General features: G+C 35.5%; 1 protein-coding gene across 1 annotated transcript in view; it reads left to right on the forward strand.

The window, feature by feature from the left end:
- Positions 1–26,574, forward strand: part of STAG1 (stromal antigen 1) — a 470,948-nt gene that overhangs the window by 265,211 nt on the left and 179,163 nt on the right. Inside the window, exon 7 of the mRNA XM_018050852.1 lies at positions 23,680–23,884. Coding sequence (XP_017906341.1) covers positions 23,680–23,884 — 205 coding nt within the window. The remainder of the gene's footprint in view (positions 1–23,679; positions 23,885–26,574) is intronic.

Genomic DNA, 26,574 nt, shown 5'->3' on the forward strand with positions numbered 1-26,574 from the left:
CTATTATTTTCTCCCATTCTGAGGGTTGTCTTTTCACCTTCCTTATACTTTCCTTTGCTGTGCAAAAGCTTTTAAGTTTAATCAGGTCCCACTTGTTTATGTTTCTTTTTATTTCCGTTATTGTAGGAGGTGGGTCATATAGGATCTTGCTTTGATTTATGTCATTCAGTGTTCTAACTATATTTTCCTCTAAGAGTTCTTTGGTTTGTGGTCTTACATTTAGGTCTTTGATCCATTTTGAGTTTATCTTTGTGTATGCTTTTAGAAACTGTTCTAATTTCATTCTTTTACATGTAACTGTCCAGTTTTCCCAGCACCATTAATTGAAGAGGCTGCCTTTGCCCCATCGTATATTCGTTTGTCAAAAATAAGGTACCCATAGGTGCATGGGTTTATTTCAGGGCTTTCTACCTTGTTCCATTGGCCTGTATTTCTGTTTTTGTGCCAGTAGCATACTGTCTTGATGACTGTAGCTTTGTACTATGATCTGAAGTCAGGAAGGTTTATTCCTCCAGCTCCATTCTTCTTTCTCAAGACTGCCTTGGCTGTTTGGGGTCTTTGTGTTTCCATATGAATTGTGAAATTTTTTTGTTCTAATTCTGTGAAAAATGCCATTGGTAATTTGATAGGGATCGCATTGAATCTCTAGATTACCTTTGGTAGTATAGTCATTTTCACAATATTGACTCTTCCTACCCCGGAACATGGAATATTTCTCCATCTGTTTATGTCATCTTTGATTTCTTTCATCAGTGTCTTACAATTTTTTGTGTGCAGTTCTTTTGTCTCCCTAAGTAAGTTTATTCCTAGATATTTAATTCTTTGTTTCAATGGTGAATGGGATTGATTCCATAATTTGTCTTTCTTATTTTTTTATTGTTAGTAGATAGAAATGCAAATGATTTCTGTATACTGAGTTTGTTTCCTGCAACTTTGCTAAAATCACTGATGAGCTATAGTAATTTTCTGATACTGTCCTTAGGGTTTTCTGTGTACAGTTACATGTCATCTGCATACAGTGAGTGGTTTACTTACTTTTTTCCCATCTGGATTCCTTTTATTTCTTTTTCTTCTGATTGCTGTAGCTAGGACTTCCAGAAATATGTTGAATAATAGTAGTGAAAGTGGACACCCTTGTCTTGTTCCTATTCTTACAGGGAATGCTTTCAGTTTTTCAACAATGAGAAGAATGTTTGCTGTAGGCTTCTCATATATGGCCTTTACTATGTTGAGGTAGGTTCCTTCTATGCCCAGTTTTTGAAGAGTTTTAATCATAAATGGGTGCTGAATTTTGTCAAAGGTTTTTTCAGCGTCTATTGAGATGATCATATGGTTTTTATTTTCAGTTTGTTAATATGGTGTATCACATTGATTGATTTGCATTTATTGAAGAAACCTTATATTCCCAGTATAAACCTGACTTGATCATTGTGTATGAACTTTTTGATGTGTTGCCCAATTCTGTTTGCTAAACTTTTGTTGAGGACTTTTGCATCTATGTTCATCAGTGATATTGGCCTGTAGTTTTCTTTTTTTGTGTTGTCTTTGTCTGTTTTTGGTATCAGGGTAATGGTGGCCTCATAGAATGAGATTGGAAGCGTTCCTTCCTCTGCAGTTTTTTGAAGGAGTTTTAGGATAGGCATTAGTTCTTCTTTAAATGTTTGATAGAATTCTCCTATGAAGCTGTCTGGTCCTGGGCTTTTGTTTATTGGGAGAATTTTGATGAAAGCTTCAATTTCAGTGCTTGTAGTAGAGTTGTTCATAACTTCTGTTTCTTCCTGGTTCAGTCTTGGAAGATCGAACTTTTCTAAGAATCTGTCCATTTCTTCCATATTAGCCATTTTATTCCCATGTATTGCTCATAATAGTCACTTATAATCCTTTGTATTTCTGCATTGTCTGTTGTAACCTCTCCTTTTTCATTCTAATATTATTGATTTGATTTTTCTTCTTTTTTTTTTTGATGAGTCTGGCTAAAGGTTTGTCAATTCTGTTTACCTTCTCAAAGAACCATCTTTTACTTTTATTTCTTTCATTTCTTTTTCATTTATTTCTGCTAGGATCTTTACGATTTCTTTCCTTCTACTAATTTTGGGGTTTTTTTGTTCTTCTTTTTCCAGTTGTTTTAGGTGTAAAGTTACGTTGTCTATTCAGTGTTTTCCTTCTTTCTTGAGGTAGGAGTATGTTTCTGTAAACTTCCCTCTTAGAAATGTTTTTGCAGTATCCCATAGGTTTTGAGTTGTTGTGTTTTCATTGACATTTATTTCTAGAAATTTTTTTTATTTGCCTTTTGAATTCTTCAGTAACCTGTTGGTTATTTAGAAACGTGTTGTTTAGTCTCCATGTGTTTGTGTTTCTTACACTTTTTTTCTTGTAATTGATATCTAGCCTCATAGTGTTGTGGTCAGAGAAGATGCTGGATACGATTTCAATTTTCTTAATTTACTGACATTAGATTTGTGATCCAAGAGGTGGTCCATCCTGGAGAATGTTTCATGTGCACTTGAGAAGAAGATGTATTCTTCTGCATTTGGTTTAAATGTCCTGAAGATATCAATCAGATCCATCTCATCTAATGTATCATTTGAGACTTGTATTTCCTTATTAATTTTTGTTTTGATGATCTTTCCATTGATGTGAGTGGGGCGTTAAACTTTCCTACTAGTATTGTGATACTGTCCATTTCTCTTTTTATGTCTGTTAGTGTTTGTCTTAGGTATTCAGGTGCTCCTATGTTGGGTGCATAGATATTTACCATTGTTATGTCTTCCTCTTAGGTTGATCCCTTGATCACTATGTAGTGTCCTTCCTTATCTCTTGTAATATACTTTATTTTGTGGTCTAATTTGTCTGATATGAAGATTGCTCCTCCATCTTTCTTTTGCTTTCCATTTGCATGGAATATTTTTTTTCCATCCTCTCACTTCCAGTCTATATGTGTCTTTAGGTATGAAGTGAGTTTTGTAGACAGCATATATATGGGTATTGTTTTTGTATCCATTCAGCCCATCTGTGCCTTTTGTTTGGAGCATTTAATCCATTTATATTTAAAGTAATTATTGATATATATGGTCCTATTGCCATTTCTTTAATTGTTTGGGATTTATTTTATAGATCTTTTCTCTTTTGTATTTTGTGACTATATAAGTCCCTTTAGTATTTGTTATAAAGGTGGCTTGGTGGTACTGAATTCTCTTAACTTTTGCTTGTCTGAAAAGCTTTTTATTTCTCCATCAATTTTGAATGAGATCCTTGCTGGGTACAATAATCTTTGTTATAGATTTTTCCCTTTCAGTACTTTAAATATATCCTGCCATTCCCTTCTGGCCTGCAGAATTTCTGCTGAAAGATGAGCTGTTAAGCATATGGGGCTTCCCTTGTATGTTATTGGTCCCTTCTCCTTTGCTTCTCTTAATATTGTTTCTTTGTGTTTAGTTTTGATTAGTTTATTTAGTATGTATCTTGGCATGTTTCTCCTTCAGTGTATCCTGTATGGGATGCTTTGTGCCTCCTGGACTTGATTGACCATTTCCTTTACCATGTTGGGGAAATTTTGAACTATAATCCCTTCAAAAATCTTCTCATACTATTTATTTTTCTTTTCTCCTTCTGGGACCTCTGCAGTTTGAATGTTGGTGTGTTTGGTATTGTCCTATAAGTCTCTGAAACGATCCTCAGTTCTTTTCTTTTCTTTTTTCTTGATACTGCTCTTCAGAGGTTATTTCCACCATTTTATCTTCCAACTCACTGGTTCGTTATTCTGCTTTGGATATTCTGCTGTCACTTCCTTCTGGAGTATTTTTAATATCAGTAATTGTGTTGTTTGTCTCTGCATGTTTATTCTTTAATTCTTCCCAGTCTTTTTAATTGATTCTTGCAATTTCTCCATTTTGTTTTCAAGGTTTTTTTATTATCTTTACTATCATTATTCTGAATTATTTTTCAGATAATTTGCCTGTTTCCTCTTCATTTATTTGGACTTCTGTGTTTCTAGTTTGTTCCTTCATTTGTATAGTTTTCTCTGCCTTTTAATTATTCTTTCTTAACTTACTCTGTTTGAGTTCTCCTTTTCTCATGCTTAAAGGTTGAATTCTTTCTTCCTTTTGGTTTCTGCCATCTTAAGGCTGGTCCATTGATTCCTGTAAGTTTCATATAGGGTGAGATTTGTGCTGAGTTTTTGTTTGTTTGTTTGTTTGTTTTTCCTCTGATGGTCAAGGCTGAGTGAGAAGGTAATCATCTCTACTGATTATTTGGTTTGTATTTTTGTTTTATTTGTTGTTTAGATACGGCGTCCTGCACAGGGTGCTACTGGTGGTTGTGTGATGCTGAGTCTTGTGTTCACGTTGTTTCCTTTGTATGTTCAGTTCAGTTCACTCGCTCAGTCATGTCCAACTCTTTACAACCCCGTGAACCACAACATGCCAGGCCTCCGTGTCCATCACTAATGCCTGTAGTTCACTGAAACTCATGTCGATGATGCCATCCAACCATCTCATACTCTGTCATCCCCTTCTCCTCCTGCCCTCAATCTTTCCCAGCATCAGGGTCTTTTCAGCTGAGTTACCTCTTCACATCAGGTGGCCAGGGTATTGGAGTTTCAGCTTCAGCATCAGTCCTTCCAGTGAACACCCAGGAATGATCTCGTTTAGGAAGGACTGGTTGGATCTTCTTGCAGTCCAAGGGACTCTCAAGAGTCTTCTCCAACACCACACTTTAAAAGCAACAATTCTTCAGCACTCAGCTTTCTTTGTAGTCCACCTCTCACATCCATACATGACTGCTAGAAAAACAATAGCCTTGACTAGATGGACCTTTGTTGACAAAGTAATCTCTGCTTTTTACTATGCTGTGTAGGTTGGTCATAACTTTCCTTCCAAGGAGTAAGGATCTTTTAATTTCATGGCTGCAGTCACCATCTGCAGTGATTTTGGAGCCTACAAAAAATAAAGTCAGCCACTGTTCCCCAACTATTTGCCATGAAGGGATGGGACCAGATCCATGATCTAAGTTTTCTGACTGTTGAGCTTTAAGCAAACTTTTTCACTCTCCTCTTTCAGTTTCATTAAGAGGCTCTTTAGTTCTTCTTCACTTTCTGCCCTAAGGGTGGTGTCATCTCTATACCTGAGGTTATTGATATTTCTCTTGGCAATCTTGATTCCAGCTTGTAATTCATCCAGCCCAGCGTTTCTCACGATGTACTCTGCATATGTTAAGTAAGCAGGGTGACAATATACAGCCTCGACACACTCCTTTTCTATTTGGAACTAGTCTGTTGTTCCATGTCCAGTTTTAACTATCGCTTCCTGACCTGCATACAGATTTCTCAAGAGGCAGGTCCAGTGGTCTGGTATTTCCATCTCTTTCAGAATTTTCCACAGTTTATCGTGATCCACACAGTCAAAGGCTTTGGCGTAGTCAATCAAGCAGAAATAGATGTTTTTCTGGAACTCTCTTGCCTTTCCATGATCCAGCGGATGTTGGCAATTTGATCCCTGGTTCCTCTGCCTTTTCTAAAACCAACTTGAACATCTGGAAGTTCACAATCCACATGTTGTTGAAGCTTGGCTTGGAGAATTTTTAGCATTACTTGACTAGCGTGTGAGATGAGTGCAATTGTGCGGTAGTTTGAGCATTCTTTGGCATTGCCTTTCTTTGGGATTGGAATGAAAGCTGACCTTTTCCGGTCCTGTGGCCACTGGTGAGTTTTCCAAGTTTGATGACATATTGAATGCAGCACTTTCACAGCATCATATTTCAGAGTTTGAAATAGCTCAATTGGAATTCCATCACCTCCACTAACTTTGTTCATAGTGATGCTTCCTAAGACCCACTTGACTTCACATTCCAGAATGTCTGGCTTTAGGTGAATGATCACACAAAAGTGATTATCTGAGTCATGAAGATCTTTTTTGTACAGTTTTTGTGTATTCTTGCCACCTCTTCTTAATATCTTCTGCTTCTGTTAGATCCATATCATTTCTATCCTTTATTGTTCCCATCTTGGCATGAAATGTTCCCTTGATATCTCTGATTTTCTTGAAGAGATCTCTAGTCTTTCCCATTCTATTGTTTCCCTCTATTTCTTTGCATTGATCGCTGAGGAAGGCTTTCTTATCTCTCCTTGCTATTCTCTGGAACTCTGCCTTCAAATGGGTATATCTTTCCTTTTCTCCTTTGCTTTTCGCTTCTCTTCTTTTCACAGCCATTTGTCAGGTCTCCTCCAACAGCCAGTTTGCTTTTTTGCATGTCTTTTTCTTGGAGATGGTCTTGATCCTTGTCTCCTGGACAACGTCATGAACCTCTGTCCATAGGTCATCAGGCAGTCTGTCTATCAGATCTAGTCCCTTAAATTTATTTCTCACTTCCACTGTATAATCATAAACGATTTGATTTAGGTCATACCTGAATGGTTTAGTGGTTTTCTTCAATTTCTTCAATTTAACTCTGAATTAGGCAATAAGGGGTTCATGATCTGAGTCACAGTCAGCTCCCCGTCTTGTTTTTGCCGACTCTATCGAGCTTCTCTATCTTTGATACTCCCTATGGTTAGGTCTCTGGTAGTCTAGGATCTTGGAGTCAGTGCTCCGACTCCAGGAGTTCAGGGCTTGATCTCCACAACCCTCCTGTAAGGGTGAGAGAGACAGTGATATCAAAGGGTAGCGCTTGTGCATCATGTTTGTCTCGCTGTCCCATAGACAGCAGTCTGCCTCAATCTCATTTCCCCATTGCCAGAAACAAAATCTGCAGGTGCTCAGACCCATACACCACCCTCTCTCATAAAAAGAGTATTTTAAGTGATCTTTTGGACCATGTCAAATGCACTAGCATTTGCATTATAGGAGTCCTACTAAGAGAAGAGAGAGAAAGGGCCTGAGAAGACATTTGATGAGGTAATAGCTTAAAATATCCACAGCATGGAAAAGGAAGCAGTAACTACGTTTACTAAGTTTAGACAGTAGCATATGGATGAAACCAAGGAGAAACATACCAAGACTCACAGTATCAAACTGACAAAAAGATAAAGAGAAAATATTAAAAAAAAAACATCAAGGGGAAAACCACGAATAACATACAAGGAAATACCCATAGTTTTATCAGCTGAATTTTTAGCAGAAACTTTGTGACCAGAAAGGGTTGGCATAGTACCTTTGTAGTGAAGAATGGGAAAAACCTACAACCAAGAATTCACTATCCAATAAGTCTCTTGTATAGATTCAATGAAGAAATCAAAAGCTTTACAGACAAGGAGAAACTATGAGAATCCAGCCCCATGCAAGCAGATATACAGCAAATGCTAATAGAAATTCTATAGGTTGAAAGGCCCACTTTTAGGAGGAGGAAAATTACAAAGCAAGAAAGTTCACCAGGAAAATCAAACATTCAATAAAGATAGGAAATCATACATGCATATAAATGGTATCTGTACCAATAATTGTGAAAGGAGTATATGATTGCAGGATATTTCAAGTACATTTGAAATCTAGTGACCAACAACTGAAAACATGTGTATGTACAGACTGCTGTATCAAACACTCATGGTGACTACAATGGAAAAAGCTGTAATAGATATACACACAAATAAGGAAAAAGAATCCAAACACAGCACTAAAGAAAAGCATCAGATCATGAAAGAAGAGAACAGAAGATGAAGGGAGAAAAAAGAACTATAAAAATAAATCCAAAACTATTGCCAAAATAACAGTAAGAACATACATATTGAAAATTGCCTTAAATTTAAATGGATTAAATTCTTCCGCCAAAAGACATAGACTGGCTGAATGAATATAAAAAGAGACCTGTATGTATGCTGTCAACAAGAGAATTCCTTTAGATCTATAGTTATATACAGAATGAAAGGGAGAAGATAGAAGGTATTTCATGCAAATGGAAGTCAAAGTGAAGGTGGAAGAAACAGTACTCATATCTGACAATATAAACTTAAAAAAAAAAGACTATTATAAGAGGCCAACAAGGGTATTGTATAATAATGAATCCAAAATTATATCACAGCTGTAAATGAATGCACCCAACATAAAAGCACCTCAGTGTATAAGGCAAATATTAATGGACATAAAATGAGAAATTCACAATAACACGATAATAAGGATTCCTTTAACATTTCACATACATCAATGGACACATCATCTGGATAGAAAAGAAGGAAACACAGACTTGAAATGATGTGTCAGACCAAATGGACTCAATTGATATTCATAGAGAGTTCCATCCTAATGCTGCAGAGTACAGATTCTTTTCAAGTATACATAGAGCATTCACCAGGATAGGTCACATGCCCGGGTACAGTGCAAGCCACAGTAAAGTTAAGAATGCTGAAATTGACTGAAACATCTTTTCCAATCACAACACAAGGCTAGAAATCAGCTACAGGAAAAAAATTGTGCACATGGCATGAACACATGGAGACTTCATGTATTCTAGGAAACAACCAATGGATCATTGAAGAAGTCAAAGCGGAAATCAGTAAAGACCTAGCAACAAATGAAAAGATGAAGACTGAAAGTCAGTGGGATGCAGCAAAAGGAATTCTGTGAGGAAAGTTTATAACAATACATTCTTACCTTAGGAAGCAAGAACAATCTCAAATAAACATCCTAAGTATCCACAGAAGCAATGAGATTAAGAACAAGGAAAACTTCCAGTTAGTAGATGGAAAGAAAATACAAATGTCAAAGTAGAAATGAATGCAACAGAGACTAAGAAAGCAAAAGAAAGGATCAATGTAACTAAAAGTTAATTCCTTGGAAGATTGAAAGATTTAAAGAATGGTAAAACTTTAGACAGACTCATCAAGAAAACAAAAGTGAAAGGGCCCAAATCAATAAAATTAAAAATTAAAAAGAAAAGTTAAAACTGACATTGCAGAAATAGAAAGGACCTTAAGAGACTACTATGAGCAGCTGTATGCCAATAAAATGGACAATCTATAAGAAGTGGAAAAATACTTAGAAATTTACAATCTCCTAAGCTGGAACTAGAAAGAAATAGGAAACAAGAATAGGACAGTTATAAGTACTGAAATTCAATGTGAGACTAAAAACCTCCCATCAAACAAAAGTAACCAGATAATTTCACAGGTCAATTCTATCAGATATTTAGAAGTGAATTAAAACACCTATCCTTATAAAACTATTTCTAAAAATTGCAGAGGAAAGAGCATTTCCATGATCATTCTGTGAGGCCAACATCAGTGTGATAGCACATGATATGCAAAAAAAAATTATATATATATGTATATATCACAGGCCAGTTTCACTGATGCACCTAGGTACAAAGTTCTTCAAGAAAATACAAGCAAATCGAATATGGTATAAAGAGCATAAACTGTGATTCAGTCAGTTCAGTTCAGTTCAGTCGCTCAGTCGTGTCCGACTCTTTGCAACCCCATGAATCGCAGCACGCCAGGCCTCCCTGTCCATCACCATCTCCCAGAGGTTACTCACACTCACATCCATCAAGTCAGTGATGCCATCCAGCCATCTCATCCTCGGCCGTCCCCTTCTCCTCCTGCCCCCAATCCCTCCAAGCATCAGAGTCTTTTCCAGTGAGTCAACTCTTTGCATGAGGTGGCCAAAGTACTGGAGTTTCAGCTTTAGCATCATTCCTTCCAAAGAAATCCCAGGGCTGATCTCCTTTCAGAATGGACTGGTTGGATCTCCTTGCAGTCCAAGGGACTCTCAAGAGTCATTAGGTGGGATTTATCTCAGAAATGCAAGAACTTTTCTATATCTGCAAATCAGTAAGTGTGATACTTTGCATTAGCAAGTTGGAAAATAAAAACCATATGGCCCTCTTAATTGGTGCAGAAAAATGCTTTTGATAAAATTCAACATCTATTTATAATTTTAAAAAATTTTCCAGAAAGCAGACATAGAACAGAGCTCAATATAATAGAGGCCATATATGAACAAATGCATAGTGAAAGTGAAGTCGCTCAGTCGTGTCCAACTCTTTGTGACCCCATGGCCTGTAGCCTACCAGGCTCCTCTGTCCATGGGATTTTCCAGGCAATAGTCTTGGAGTGGATTGCCATTTCCTTCTCCAGGGGATCTTCCCAACCCAGGGATCAAACCCAGGTCTCCCACATTGTAGACAGACGCTTTACTGTCTGAGCCACCAGGAAATGCATAGCTACCATCATACTCAGTGATGGAAAGCTGAAAGGACTTCCTCTAAGACCAGTAACAAGATAAGGGTGTCTGCTCTCACCACTTTAGGAAGTCCTAGTCAAGGTAGTAAGAGAAATGAAAAGAATCCAAATAGATAAAGAAGAATACTTTTATTATTTGCAGATGACACTGCCTTTAGAAAATCCTAGATATAGTACTAGAAATCTGCTGAAACTCATCAGTGAATTTTGTAAAGTTAAAGTGTATGAAATTAATACATGGAAATTTGTTGTATTTCTGTGTTGTATTTCCCACTAACAGTGGGAATTCAGAAAGTTAAAGAAAAATCTCATTTAGCATTGTATCAAAGGGAAAAAAAATATCTAAAAGTGGGCTGCTGTCTTTGGGGTCACACAGAGTTGGGCATGACTGAAGTGACTTAGCAGCAGTGGCAATCCTAGAAAAGGCAGTAAACGACCTATACTCCAAACACTATAAAATGCTGAAAGCAATTGAAGATGATACAAATAGTTTGGAAGATATACCATATTTTTGGATTGGTGGAATCAACATTGTCAAAATGACTATTCTGCTGAAGACAATCTACAGACTGAGTGCTGTTTCTATAAAATTGCCAGTGGCACTTTTCACAGAACTAGACTTTTCACAGAATTTGTGTGGAAACACAAAAGACCACAAATAGCCAAAGCAATGTTAAGAAATAAAACTGATGCTGGAGAAAGCAGGCACTCTGTGTTCAGACTATATCACAAAGCTACAGTCATCAAAATGGTGTGGTACTGGCACAAACAGACATATAGAACATGATAGAAAACTCAGAAGTAAAACCATGTACCTGTGGTCAGTTAATCTACGACAAAGGATGCAGGTATCCACAATGGAGAGTAGGAAATCTCTTCAGTAAGTGGTGCCTGGAAATCTAAAAACTACATGTAAAAAATAAGATAAGAACTTTCTTTCACATCATGCACAAAAACACAATGGATTAGACCAAAAATAAAGACTTGATAGTATAAAACTCCTATATGGAAACATAGAACATTCTTTAACATAAATCATTGGAATATCTTTTTGGATCCCTCTCCTAGAGTTGTGGAAACAAAATCAAATTTAAAAATGGGACATAATTACAAAAACAAAAAGATGACCTATAGAATAGGAGAATGTATTTGCAAATGATGCAACTGAAATGGGAGTAATCTCTGAAATAATACAAAGAGCTTATGCAACTCAACGTCAAAAAAGCAAGCAAATAAAAAATGGGCAGAAGAGATAGAGAAGCATACAGATTGCCAACAGGCACACAAAAAGATGTTCAACATTACTAATTATTAGAGCAATGCAGATCAAAACTATAATAAGATACCACCTTGTACCATTCAGAATGACCTACATCATGAAGTCTATAAATAATAAATACTGGAGAAGTATGGAGAAAAGAGAACCCTCCTACATTGTTGGTAGTAATGTATATGGGGACAGCCACTTTGGAGAACATTATGGAGGTTCCTTAAAATAGTAAAAATAGAGCTACCATATGATCCTGCAGTCCCACTCCTGGGCTTGTGAATAAAAAACATACCCTGAAGAAAAAGAATCGTTGAAAAAGATACATACACCACAATGTGCAGAGCAGCGCTATTTATAACAGTCAAGACATGGAAGCTCTGTAAGTGTCCATTGACAGATGAATGGATAAAGAAGAGTGCTGTGTGTGTGTGCGTGTGTGTGTTTGCAGTGAAACATTACTTAGCCATTAAAAATAAGAATGAAATCTCACAGCAATGTGGTTGGATCCAGGAGATTATCATACTAAGTGGCGTAAGTCAGACAGAAAGACAAATCATACATCATTTATAAGTGAAATTTAAGAAAAGTGATACAAATGAACTTATATAGAAAACAAATGCACTTACAGACATAGAAAACAAATTTTTGGTTTACTAAAAGGCACAAGGGGTTTAGTTCCAAAATACACACATTACTATATATAAAATATATAAGCAGCAAGTTCCTAAGAGTTATAGCACAGGAAACTAGACTCAGTATCCTGTAATAACATATAATGGAAGAGAATGTAAAAAAATGTAAAAAAAGAAATATTTATATACAAACATACACATACATATGTACACACCTAAATAACTTTGATGTCCACTTGAAACAAATACAACATTGTAAATCAACTGTATTTCAATAAAAGTTAAAAAATTTATTTTAGGCAGTTGTCCTTTCTCCTTAGTGATTGTCTTAATGAAGACTTTAAATTTGTCTGCTGCCTCTTGGTCAGCACAATTTTCTTTGCTGGTTATCTTTTTGTTTGTTAAACACTTTTTCTAAAATTATCAATCCTTTTGAGGCTTTAAATTCTCCAGCTTTATATGTTTCACCTTTCTTTTGCTTTATGTTTTCATATAATGACTACATTTTCTCCACTTATATTAGAAGTCATAGATATGCCTTTCTTGAAGCAGTCCTATACCAATATAAGAGCTGCATTCAAAATGAAATAAAAAGATATCATGAAAAGTGCAAGGTTTTTATGCCTGCTGGAATAGCTACAGTGATCATTTCATGAATTTCCTTTTCTTCTTAAATGGTCTTTATGCTGGATTTCATTTATTTTGAAATGGTGGGCAGCCAGAGCTGCAGACCTCAGTCTTTCGTACATATCAAGCAACTTTTCTCTGCTTCAGAGGAGCACTTCCAGCATCACTAGTAGCACTTCCTGTGGGTCTCATGGTATTATTGAAGGTTTCTCATGGCATTGTACTAAATATGATGTTAAATATGAAAGAAGAGCAAGAGATTCCATTTTACTGTAATTATGCAGTTTACTAAAGAAACAAAGTACTCACATGGAGATGATTAGTGTCACACAGCATATTAAGCCAGTACTCACTAAAATAGCAACAGGAAGTAGTTACAAAATTATGACAGTAATACAGTATGTTCTATAGTTAATTTTATGCAGTTATGTTTTAATATTGCATCTTTACATTTGTTTACATTTCTCCCAACTGCAAATGGCACCATGTGACAGTCTGTAAGTGTTTGTGTGGGTAAGTTTTGATATATTTTAACTTTTTATAGTAGATTTATGTATATTTTATGGTAGTGATAAAATAATTGATATCATTATTTTAAGCATTTATGATGTTTCTATTTTTCTTAGTTTTTCGGTTGACAAGCTGTGTGGTTTGCCAGTTAATTTTCAAGTTTTTGCAAATCTATAAAAAAAATTTCCCAATTTATTTAAATTTGAAAAACTTTGTGTGGATTTGCATAGTTCAAACCCGTGTTTTGCACGGGTCAACTGTGTTCACTTAGTACCTTTCATTCGTATGTGTGTTATTTTGTATTGCTCTGCTCATAATTCTAAATGTTGTTTATTGTGCTCTTTATAGTGATTATGACTTACCTTCTAGATTTTTTTTCTTCTCATTTCTAATCATATGTGCTTATGTGAATTTGTTGATTTAAACTTAAGTATAGTACTTTTTGCTTATCCTTTTGAGCAGTTATTAAATGATTAAAGATATTATGAAATGTAAAAATGTTTAAATAGTACAAACTGAGAAAATGTGAAGAGATGCCAAAACATGATAGAGGAAACCTGAATTTAAAGTCTCTAAATATTTTTGATTGTATCTTCTATCAGTGAAACATTTCTAAATTTCTAGTAATAAAAACTTATGAAAAGGCTAATTTTATATGTGAAATTATTCTGCCCATGTCTTCCCCACACTTCTCAGAAGGCTGTATAGTTCTGTTCTTGTAAGGAAGTTGCTTAAAAGGTAGCTGCCTGTTAATTGTTGCAGACTTTCTTAATTTTGAACTAAGTTAATTTCCTAAACACCTAATAAATAAAAATAGGAAGTTGTTTCCTTTTATCCTTATGTCAGTACACTGTATTTATTGTTAGTGTTTGTTAAAGCATATATTTATTTATAGAATTAAATACTTGTACTACTAGGTCAGTTTTTCTTTGTTTTTAATTTATTTTTAACTAAAGGATAATTGCTGGTGAGTTTCTAATGATGGATATCATTAGCTTGTCATCATGGCTTTAAGTTTCATAGTGGTCTAAAGGAGAGCTTGTGCAGGAAGTGTCAGTGCCTCCATGTTTCTTGTTGTTCACTTGTGATTATAGATTTTTGTGTCTGTTTTCTCCAGAAATCTTTGCATTTCCATTTTGTGAAGAGTTAAACATAGTATAAATCATAAATCCATTGCAATGATAAGTAACTTATGAACAACCTAAGAAGAGTTCCATTTCTTGTGTCAATCCTTTAGAGTACTGAACTATTTTTGTTCTCCTAAATACCTCAAATAGGATACCTCAAATACTATCTGTGACACAGAACAATCTGGAATATGGACCTAGTGAGGACATACCAATCTTATTCATTATCTTAAATATTTATAGTAAATTATTTATTTTTAGATAAAAATAAAGTTATATTTTGTTGCAGTGCATTGTTCAGTTCATGTTGTCTATATTACTTTGGAGACTACTCCAAGTTGAGAAAGGTAAACAGAATATTAAAGAAAGGAAGCAAAGTTGGAAATGAGAAATGCCAAAACAAAGGAATAACCGTGTAGGAAAGTAATACAGACTCAAGAATTTGTACCCAATTTGTAATGTGGAAAGGTTCCAGACTGGAAATAATATTATACCTATGAACCTTGAGGTATAATTATTAAAGACATGATGAAACATGTTGAAAAATAATAGTAGCAAATACAGATACTGCACCTATTCGGTACCATGCACCATTGTAAGTACTTTTCATAAAAATGTAATTCTTCACATTTTCATGAGGCAGGTTTTCTGTATCTCCTTTTCACAGATAATAATATTGAGGCCAAAAGGGTAGAGAAACTTCTCTGAGGTCACAAAACTAGTGAATGGCAAAGCCAGGAACTGAACCCAGATCATTTAGCTCCTAAGTTCATATTGGTAGCCACTACTGTATCCTGCCTAATATGTAACTCTAAGTGTATAATCTGAAATAGCTGGAGATGGGTACAAGTAATAGTTACACCTTTAGTCATATTATAACTTTCTGGTGGGTTTTATTACATGTGTCTTAGGACTAACTGAATAAGTTGTGGAATTTAGCTAGTATTTCTTAAAGGATCAATTATATTCTATTGATTAATATTAAATCTTTAATGTAGATTGAGTTTTCTGAGACACATTATGAGAAATGCTTAAATGAGATAATCATAAACCAAAGTATGACTCAACAGTAATACTTGTATTGCTGGGAACTGGATTAACTCCCTGTCTGCGTTAATCATAATCAGCTGTATATTGAGGTTATTCCTTTGTGGTAATTTCAAGCATTATATCCTTCAGTTTTAAAATATACCTACAAAATCATGATGTAATTGATGTGTGACATAAATGTGATATAAATGATGCACATTTATTTTAGGGGTAACTTTTTATTTTGACAAGTGTTAAATGAACTGTTTGATCTTTCAAACTTATTTCTATGGTATTAATGTAATTTTGTATTTGTTCAGTAATAACACTTAATGCATGTCCAACTTTTGCATAGGAACTATAGAGATCAACAAGGTTATGGCTCTAGACAGTGAATTTATATTCTAAATGATAAAATAACTTTGTAAACTAATAGCAGTAATACACTGACAACTTCAATAGTTAAAAAATATAAGACCCATGAGAACCCACAGGATGAGATCATTATCTGAGGTGTGAATGCTTCATACATCAGATAATGATTATTCAACTATTAAAATTAGATTTCCAATGATAAATAAAAGTTCAGTCATAAAATCTGGAAGGAGCTTATAGAGAAGATGGTGTTTAACTTGTAGAGGAGGAGATAGTGAGATACAAAGCTGGAAAAAGTGAAAATAGCCTTGTAGATTAGACTAAGGAGATTGTATTTAGTACTAATAAATAAGTCATGTCCAAAACATTGTTGTCCTCCTGAGCACATGAGACAGTGTCCTAGATCAATGCTAGAGATACAGAGATGATGCTGCCGCTGCTGCTGCTAAATCGCTTTAGTCATGTCTGACACTGTGTGACCCCATAGACGGATGCCCACCAGGCTCCCCTGTCCCTGGGATTCTCCAGGCAAGAACACTGGAGTGGGTTGCCATTTCCTTCTCCAGTGAATGGAAGTGAAAAGTGAAAGTGAAGTCGCTCAGTTGTGTCCGACTCCTAGTGACCCCATGGACTATAGCCTACCAGGCTCCTCCATCCATGGGATTTTCCAGGCAAGAGTACTGGAGTGGGTTGCCATTGCCTCTCCAGACACAGAGATGAGTAAGATTATAATAACATTTTTGTTGGATTGACTTGTAAAATTGTTCTTTCCAAATACATTTTTATATTGTTTCTTAATTAGTGTACATATATTTCTACGGGCATATGAATTTACTGATACTTTGGAAGTCTGAGGGTTTGCCAAAATTGAAAGAGTTAGTTTCAGCTTAATTAGCAGAGGTCTGATTCAGTTCAGTTCAGTCGCTCAGTCGTGTCCGACCCTTTGCGACCCCATGAATCCCAACACGCCAGGCCTCCCTGTCCATCACCAACTCCCGGAGTTCACTCAGACTCCCATCCATCGAGTCAGTGATGCCATCCAGCCATCTCATCTGGTCTGATAGTAAAGAGCAATTTCTCTTTTGTGCATCATGGCAGACGGCCACAAAATCTCTCCTGTAAATAACCTTTATAGTTATTTTTGTTGTTTTTAAATGTACAGTATAATTTAAAAACAAAAGTTCAAAAGATATATTTAATAATATTAATGATAAAATGTAAAATACTCAGTTTTGTTTTATAAATACGTTTTCTACTGATCTTTCCAAAGATAAGAAGTATATCCTTTTCTTTGTTCCCATGACACACAGTTGTTATGCATTTTGACACTGTGAGGGAAAATTAAAATGCAGAACTCTACTGATCACTGTGATATGTGAAGTCACAGATGTTAAACACAGACTGTGACATTGTAATAATTTAGATAATGATACCCCAGAATTTGGGATTTCTTCTATTGATTTTAGGAACACAAAGATGTTGATGTGGATAGTTTCAAACACTTTTTAATGCATCCACCTAAAGAAATTATATGTCACTCAATACATACCAAAAAATGTACTTAATGTGTAAGATATGTAAATCTCCCAACTTCAGCTTAAGAACTGAACTATTAATACTACTAAAATGCTTCTCATCAGAGGTAATCAATGTCTTGAGGTCTGTAAGCATTTTTTTTTCTTACAAACCCATTAATCATTTACCACTCCTCATGAAATGTTTGTGAAGATGCATGGATAGGAGTAGAGGCCAGACGTTTGGTAGCACTTCACTTAAATAGCTGATGTCAGTGTGGAGCAGGACATATTTAAAAGGAGTGACATTGGTAGTCCCATTGCTGCTTTGACTTTATATATTTTCCTCATTTCTGTCTGTGCCTAAAGAAACAAAAGTTATCAAAGTTTATAATTAAGAAAAATATTGATAGGATCATTTAGATACGTTTATAAATGTGAAAGTTGGACTGTGAAGAAAGCTGAGCACCGAAGAATTGATGCTTTTGAACTGTGGTGTTGGAGAAGGCTCTTGAGAGTCCCTTGGACTGCACGGAGATCCAACCAGTCCATTCTAAAGGAGGTCAGTCCTGGATGTTCTTTGGAAGGACTGATGCTGAAGCTGAAACTCCAATAATTGGCCACCTTATGCGAAGAGCTGACTCATTGGAAAAGACCCTGATGCTGGGAGGAATTGGGGGCCGGAGGAGAAGGGGACGACAGACAATGAGATGGCTGGATGGCATCACTGACTCAATGGACATGAGTTTGGGTGAACTCCAGGAGTTGGTGATGGACAGGGAGGCCTGGTGTGCTGCGATTCATGGAGTCGCAAAGAGTCGGACACGACTGAGTTACTGAACTGAACTGAACCATTATTCTGGGCCCATTTTGACAGTATCAGTTTTGAGGTAATTCATTTGTTCTACCAAGAAATATTTGACTGTCTGTTAACCATGCCAAAAATGGAAGATATAGCACTGAATAAACCAAAATCCCAGTCTTCATAGGAATTTTCATTTTATTCAGGGGAAAAGCTAATGAATGGCTATATATTAGCCAAAAGAGTATGGCAAATGATAATAAATGCTATGCAGAATAATAAATCAGAGAAGACCGAAGAAATTTGAAAAGGAAGGATTATTTTAAATACGATGGTCAGAAAAACCATGTTAAGTATGTAACCTTAAATAAAGACTTGAAGAAGGTGATGGAGCATGCAGGCATATATCTGGGGGAAGAGAAATCAATAAGGGCTAATGGCCCCTTGATAGAAACATAACTAGGATATTAGACAACAGTGAAGTAAAGCACACTGATTTACATACTGCACTTGATTGTTGTGTTCTGAGGACTTTTTAAATATGAAATAGTTTTTCCATATTTTTTGTTATTTGCATCACATTAACTTTCAGATGACAACCTAGTTGTCATCTAAAACAATACCTCATTTTTATTTAATTGTTTTCCCTCCATGGTATCATTTAAGTTATTCCTATAGTATAGCTTCCTAAAATATGGCCTCTATTTTGTAACTGAAAGTTAGGTCTAGTGACTTTTTAAAATTATATTTACATTCCTCGGAAAGATAATTTCATCGGTGATGCTGTATACTTCATATTTGGTCACAGTAGGTAGCTCATAATGTCAGGTTGCCCACTTAATTATTCTGATTAAGCACTTGTTTAATTTAAGGTAATAACTCTTGAATCTTTTTGTGAAACTGCTTTTCCCTTTTCAAGTCTCAAATTATTTGGCACTTTATTAACATTTGGTTATGTCAACTTGCCTCTTAATGGTTTTAGCATCCATTGACAGCGTGTTCCAGAAATTTTGTATGTATTTTGACTGTAGATAGCAGTGTGGTGTGCTGTCTAAAAATAGAATATTCTCTATCAATCATTTACGAACTAAAGGGTGTCATTCTCTTCTTACGGAGAAGGCAGTGGCAACCCACTCCAGTACTCTTGCCTGGCAAATCCCATGGATGAAGGAGCCTGGTGTGCTGCCTTCTCTGGGGTTGCACAAAGTCAGACACGACTGAAACGGCTTAGCAGTAGCAGCAGTCTCTTCTTATGGGATATACTAATTAGGCATTCTTAAAAGTGTTATGCCTTCTGCAGGAGTCATGGAGTAAAGAATTATTTGTTTCCTGTTGTGAGGAAACAGGTTCCACTCAGAAACAGAAAGTCATTTTTGTCCATTATTCACTTCAGTAGATTTTATTTCTTCAATTTTCAAATATTCATCACATCCCTCCCATTTTGTCTGTCATTATTGTTAGTATATTAAATGGTCTCTCCCCTCACACTTTTGGTTTTGGATTGACTGCAGTGGAGAGTCACCTTTGCTCCATTTCCTTCACCTTTTCCTCTATTTTTCGCATTGGAACCAAAAATAAATTTTTAAAGCTCATAGCTGTTGATGAACATCCTTCAGTTCAGTTCAGTTGCTCAGTCGTGTCCAACTCTTTGCGACCCCGTGGACTGCAGCACGCCAATCCTCCCTGTCCATCACCAACTCCCGGAGTTTACTCATGTCCATTGAGTTGGTGATGCCATCCAATCATCTCATCCTCTGATGTCCCCTTCTCCTCCTGCCTTCAGTCTTTCCCAGCATCAGGGTCTTTTCAAATGAATCAGCTCTTCGCATCAGGTGGCTAAAGTATTAGAGTTTCAGCCTCAGCATCAGTCCTTCCAGTGAATATTCAGGACTGATTTCCTTTAGGATGGACTGGTTGGATCTCCTTGGAGTCCAAGGGACTCTCAAGAGTCTTCTCCAACACCACAGTTCAAAAGCATCAGTTCTTCCACGCTCAGCTTTCTAACTCTCACAGTTAGAGAGTCATAATCTAACTTTCACATCCATACATGACTACTGGAAAAACTATAGCTTTTACCACATGAACCTTTGTTGGCAAAGTAATGTCTCTGCTTTTTAATTCAGTGACCACCTGTTTTCTCCAAAGTAAAGTTTGGCTTCCTTACCTTTCTTTGATCCAACCCCATCTTTCTTCTTGGTTATAGAATCCAATTTAGATTCCAAAGTTAAAGCAGTTCTTTCCTCCCATTGTTGTACTTTTGTTTATGGGCCTTTGCTATTGTGATTACCTAGGAAAGGTGTTGACCCTCTTTTCCCTATCCAGTTGCTTCTGCAGAGAATTGACATTTTTTCCTAGTACTAAATACCCTTGTCACATTCCTATTATTGTATTTAATTCTTTTACAGTTTAATGTGTTCATCTTATCAATTAGTTTATTTAGGGGATTGGAGAAATGGGGAGAAGTTGATAAAAGAGTTTAAATTTCCACTTACAAGATGAATAAGTTCTAATGATTTAATGTACAGCAATAGTACGTGTTGCATACTTAAAACTTGCTAAGAGAGAAGATCTTAAATCTTATGTCACACATACAAAAAGTAATGGGATGGAGGTGTTACCTAATTGAGTGGTGATAAGCTTTGCAATATATGTGTATTAAATCAACATGTTGTATAACTTAAACTTACACAGAGTCATATATCAATTATATCTCAATAAAAGTGTAAAAAAAAAATAGAGAGTAGAAATTCTTAGAAGAGTATCCTTGTTCTGGTTGTATGCCTGAGGACCTGGTACAGTGCCAGAGCTATTTGTTGCTTAATAAATGGTATGAAAAGATAAATGAGTGGGTGGATGGATAGTTTCTCCAAACAGTTGTTTGCAGATCATTGTTTTAAGCAATAGTGGTACATAGCCTCAGGCAAAGTCTGTTGAAATTAGGTAACCAAAAGCCAGGTTTTACCAAATAGGTGAACTTTTTTATAACATTGTCCATCAGCTGGGTAAAAAATCAAATTATTCTTAGAAACTGTTTTATCTCTTTAAATATTTTAATTTGTGACCACATTGCGTTCTCAAATACCAAAGTCTTAGGAATTAGGCAGTTAGCCTTCCACCTCTGCTAACTACATGAGTTCTGCCTTGCAGTGCACCTTTTACCTTTTAAGATTCTTGCTATAATCCCAGTTAGAAGCTTACAATCTTCTATTTCTCATTGTTGACTCTTGTCTCTGAAGCTTCACACCCTTACCTACCCACACCCATCAGTGTTCCCAGAACTTCCAAAATAGGCATTTTCATTTTTTGTCTCTCGTTTGGCAGAAAAAACAAGAGTTTTTCTCCTTTGGAAGAGTATTCACTAGACAGCCTTTCTGTCCTCCAAGGCGACTGGAGTAAACCAGGTGACGCTCCATTGTAGAATAGAGAATATGTGGATTTACAAACCCAGAACCAGAGGAGACTTGTAGCTGTGTGATCTGGGACAGGTTCTTTAGAACTTATTTTTCTCATCTTTATATGTACTATAGGATTCTTTTTTTCTACTCTTCTCCTAGCTGTAGTGGGTTTTTGCTGTGCCATGATGGTGAATCTCTGGCCCTCCCCCACAAGATTAAGGTTTCTGGCTTTTTTGGGAGAAAGGTCTAGAGAAGTGAGCTGTACGTCTTACCTTGCCCATAGCAATTGAGGATCATCCTCTCTGGCCTGCATCAAAATAGGTTCTGTCTTTTCTGTTGTCTCAGGCTTTTATTACCTGGTTGAAACCTGTGGTCAGCTGATAAAAAGAGATTTGGAGTGAGTGTGAATTCCTTGTCATTCTGCGCTGACAAGCCTCCTGATGAAAGTGAAAGAGGAGAGTGAAAAAGTTTGCTTAAAGCTCAACATTCAGAAAACTTAGATCATGACATCTGGTCCTATTCCTTCATGAGAAATAGATAGAGAAACAGTGGCAGACTTTATTTGGGTGGCGGCAGGGGCTCCAAAATCACTGCAGATTGTGGCTGCAGCCGTGAAATTAAAAGATGCTTACTCCTTGGTAGGAAAGTTACGACCAGCCTAGACAGCATATTAAAAAGGAAAGACATTTGTCAACAAAGGTCTGTCTAGTGAAGGCTGTGGTTTTGCCAGTAGTCATGTATGGAAGTGTAAGTTGGAATGTAAAAAAAAACTTAGCATGGAAGAATTGATGCTTTTGAACTCTGGTGTTAGAGAGGACTCTTGAGAGTCCCATGGACTCCAAGGAGACCCAACCAGTCCATCCTAAAGAAGATGAGTCCTGAGTGTTCATTGCAAGGACTGATGTTGAAGCTGAAACTCCAGTACTTTGGCCACCTGATGTGAAGAGCTGACTCATTTGAAAAGACCCTGATACTGGACAAGACTGAAGGTGGGAGAAGCAGGGAATGATAGAGGATGAGATGGTTGAATGGCATCACCGACTCAACGGACATGAGTTTGAGTAAACTCCAGAAGTTGGTGATGGACAGGGAGGCTGTTGTGCTGCAGTCCATAGGATCACAGAGTCGACACGACTGAGCGACTGACCTGAACTGAACTGATCGAGCTTAGTATCCCATGTAGTGCTCATGTAATACCAAAATAAACTCTCTTTGTGGGGTATTTAACTTAAGTGCCAAGCTTTCCCCTTCTTTCTGTTCAAGGCTGTTGAGATTCTTTGAGATTCTTTGTTGTTGTAATTATCAAAGTACTCTTTCATGGGACACCAACAGAGCTCAAGACCTCATTTGTGTCCAAATTTCCTAGCCGCATTTTGGCCTGTAAAAAACAAACAGCCACAAATTGAGAATAGTCTGATAACGAAGTTCACAGAATTTCTCACTCTCTGCGTTGTGAATTTCCATTTCTCCACCAAAATGTTTTAGGCTAGAGTGAGAAACCTCTGCTGGATTCAGCTGTCAGTTTTGTATTTTAAATAAGATGACACAATCTGGTGATACCAAGAGCCCATGGTAACCGGCTTTTTCTTGGAAAAGTTAATAAATTCAGTGCATAAACTATAGAGTTAAATGAAAGTTCATAGCAGAGTTAGAAGAAGTAGGGTTGAAATTTCATATGTGGGAAGTTGGTTATACTTTTGAAATGCTTAACTCTTTAAAGTGTCTTATTTAATATAATTGAAAGGTGCTGTTACACATATCATGATTAATTTGATCTGAATTCAGTAGCAAATAATCCTTTCTAGTTAAACTTGTTTTTTTTTGTTTGTTTGTTTTCTTCTTTGCTTTAAATTACCTCAACTAGTTCCCAAGTACAACAAAACTTAAACTATTATTTTGAATGAATGACTTAGAATAATGAATTAAATACCGGTTGTGACCCCACGGACTGCAGCCTACCAGGTTCCTCTGTCCATAGCATTTTCCAGGCAAGAGTACTGGAGTGGGTTTCCAGTGCCTTTTCCGAATAACAATTTTGAACTTACTAACAATTATTCAGTTGGGGCAGATCAAAACAAGCAAAAAGGAGAAAGCCATCATGTACCTCTTGATATCTGTCCACATATACTTTGAGAAAAAGTGTTCCTTTTCCAGTAGGAGGAAAAAAGAAATCAAACTGGATATCATATATTATATTTAATATGTTATTTTTTCTTTTTATCCCTTTTAGGACAGTGGTGATTATCCCCTTACCATGCCTGGACCTCAGTGGAAAAAATTTCGTTCAAACTTTTGTGAATTTATTGGAGTCCTGATTCGACAGTGTCAATATAGCATAATTTATGATGAGTATATGATGGACACAGTAATCTCGCTTTTGACTGGTTTGTCAGACTCCCAGGTCAGAGCTTTTAGGCATACAAGTACTCTTGCTGGTAAGTAACTAACGCTTTATTTCCTTTTCATTTAGTTTTGTTAAATATATTCCATTCCAGTTAAGCTTTATTTAGATTAAATATTAATTTAAATTAATTACTTTGCTCTTGAAAAACACAAAATTTTCTCCAAAATTTGCATGAATGGTTTGTATTCTCTGTTGAAGTAAAATGTGTGCTTATTTTAATAACTGACATTTGTTAGTCTTGAGAATGAAAATTGAAATTTTCTGATGAACGTTACCAAATCTCTTTCTGAATGTATAGTTATTTTCTTGCATTTTTATTTTATAACCAAATAAGTTGTAGGGGTCCAGCAGGCCATATTCTTTGATAAAACCAAATAATAGTTGAAATTCCAAATTCACAGGTTTTTTCCTACTTAATTACATGGTTTCATTGTTACTATACATAAATATGTAAATATTTGTGTGTGTGTGTGTATATATATATATATATATATATATATATTTTAAAGAGTTCCATCTAATTGTAATAGGTAGTTGTGACCTAGTAGGATTCTTTCTATTCCTAGTGGTATAATAACTTAAATGTAGTGTTTCTAAAATCAGTTGAAGTAGGTAGACTAAGTCCTGAGGAACTGATAGATTCTCATTTTCCCTTTTGCTTCTGTTTTAGAATTATCTATGTAAGTTCTGAGTCAAGTATATTTATTTTCCCCTTGTTTTCCTCTAACAAGATAATTTTGTTAATTTAGCTGTTCTGAATTTTTCAAGATTTAAACTGTGTTTACCTACAATGACTAAATGACTATTCTTTTTCTCTTATATATATGTGCATGTTTATAAAGAAACTGTGTGTTTGCATAAACATATATTTAAATATTCCCAAATTACATCCCTTTTAGTAGCAATATCTGACTGTATTCAACTTACACACATTACCATGACAAAAATGAGATTTAAGAGTGTCCCTTTCCTATTTATTTGGTAAAGAGGCAGATCTTTTACTTAATTTTATCTTTTTTATAAAGGTAAAATCACAGTTTATTGTTGAAAAAATTTTCTGTATGGAACAAACATCAAGTACATTTTATTCTGTGTTTTGGGAGACTTTGTACCAAGTTGTAGCTTTTTTGACAAGGTACTATAAATATACTACTTATTACTTAAAAGTTCCCTGATACTGTATATTTTTTCTAATTTCATGACTTTTATTATTTTCTGCCCTTTATATGTACTTTTTTCTTTTCTTTATATTTTCTATTTACTTTTCAATCTGTCATTCTTCTGTCTGTGTACAGCAATTCCCTTTTATTTAGCTGTTTTTCAGATGCATTGTACCAAGAAAAATAGATTAATGTTAAGTTTATCCTTATTTTTCAAAAGCTAACCTATTTTTCAAGTTATTCTCAAATTTACTTCAGAATACTATGGTAATTTCTCTGTGTACGTTAATGAACATGTCTTCCAAAGTTCAGTTTCATAAAAAGTGAGATACCAGTCCTACCCTTCAACAAAGTGTGGAAATCTTGCTGAGAATTTAATTCCAGGCTGGATGATAATTTCCATCTTTTCAAGGATTATTTTCTTTTCATCTTTAATCTCTTCTCTGGTTCTCCTCCCCCACCCCCTTTTTTTTTCTTTTATGGTATGTGTATGAGGGATAGATTTAAAGATAATCATTTTTATTCACTTTGCAGGACGAGTCTTGGGGACTAGATAAAATGGGCAGGAACATTTAATCCTCTGCTTCAAAGACTATGTGCATGGACAGTTACAAGGCAGTTATGGCCAGATATGATTATCGGCTTTGGAATAAAATGCTCCTTGACATTGCTTATATCTTAGCTGAGAAGAGAGACAATCAGGTTAGTTGTTTTCTAGGGTACAGACAAGATAAGTTTTAGAGCTTCATAAGTCATCAGAGTGATCTTATCAGTAGTACTTTTAATCTGTTTACCAATATCCCGTTTTCTTGTTGTTAATTAATAGTGTGTCCCAATTTGTTAGAGTTTATGCATTGCATTTAATTGTATATTTTGCCACATTTTTGTTAAAATTTTTCATCATTTTGTAGTTTTTCAGGTTTGTCTATTCTCCAGGTAGAAGTAGTTTCATTTTCCATTAGCGATAAACTGAACTTTGCCTTTCATTTTTGGAATTCTTTTTACCATTAAATTGAAACAGACTGTTAACATAACTGTTAACCATTAAATTGAAACAGACTGTTAACGTAACTGTAAAAAATAACAGATTTTATATTATATTTTCCTTATTTTTTTCTATTCTTTTAATTGTACTTGTAAAGCATACTCTCTTGTTTTTCTGATTTATCTTCAATAAAGAAGCTTACTTTGTAGTAAACTTTTCATTAACAATCTTCATAGTTACGTGCCTTTGTTGTCAAGGTACATAGATAAATAGATAGCTAAATAGTTAAGACATATTAGAACATAGTTTGTGGAATTAATATATATAAGTAATATTTTAGTGGATTTACAATCTGAGATTGGCCATATTTTCTTTCTCCAATTTCATGAAATTTTCATGAAAAAATGTTTTTCTCCTCCAGGTCAAAAATTAAGTAGGATTCCCTTTGTTTTACCACTTTGTTCTTTAGTATTATAAAGATAATTCTACTCTCAAAGGATCTATTTTTCAGATTTATATTATACTCAGTCATTGCTGTTATAATCTCTGACAGTACTTTAGAAATTGACTTTAAAA

Source organism: Capra hircus, chromosome 1 (assembly GCF_001704415.2).
Source record: "Capra hircus breed San Clemente chromosome 1, ASM170441v1, whole genome shotgun sequence".
Taxonomy (NCBI): Eukaryota; Metazoa; Chordata; class Mammalia; order Artiodactyla; family Bovidae; genus Capra; species Capra hircus.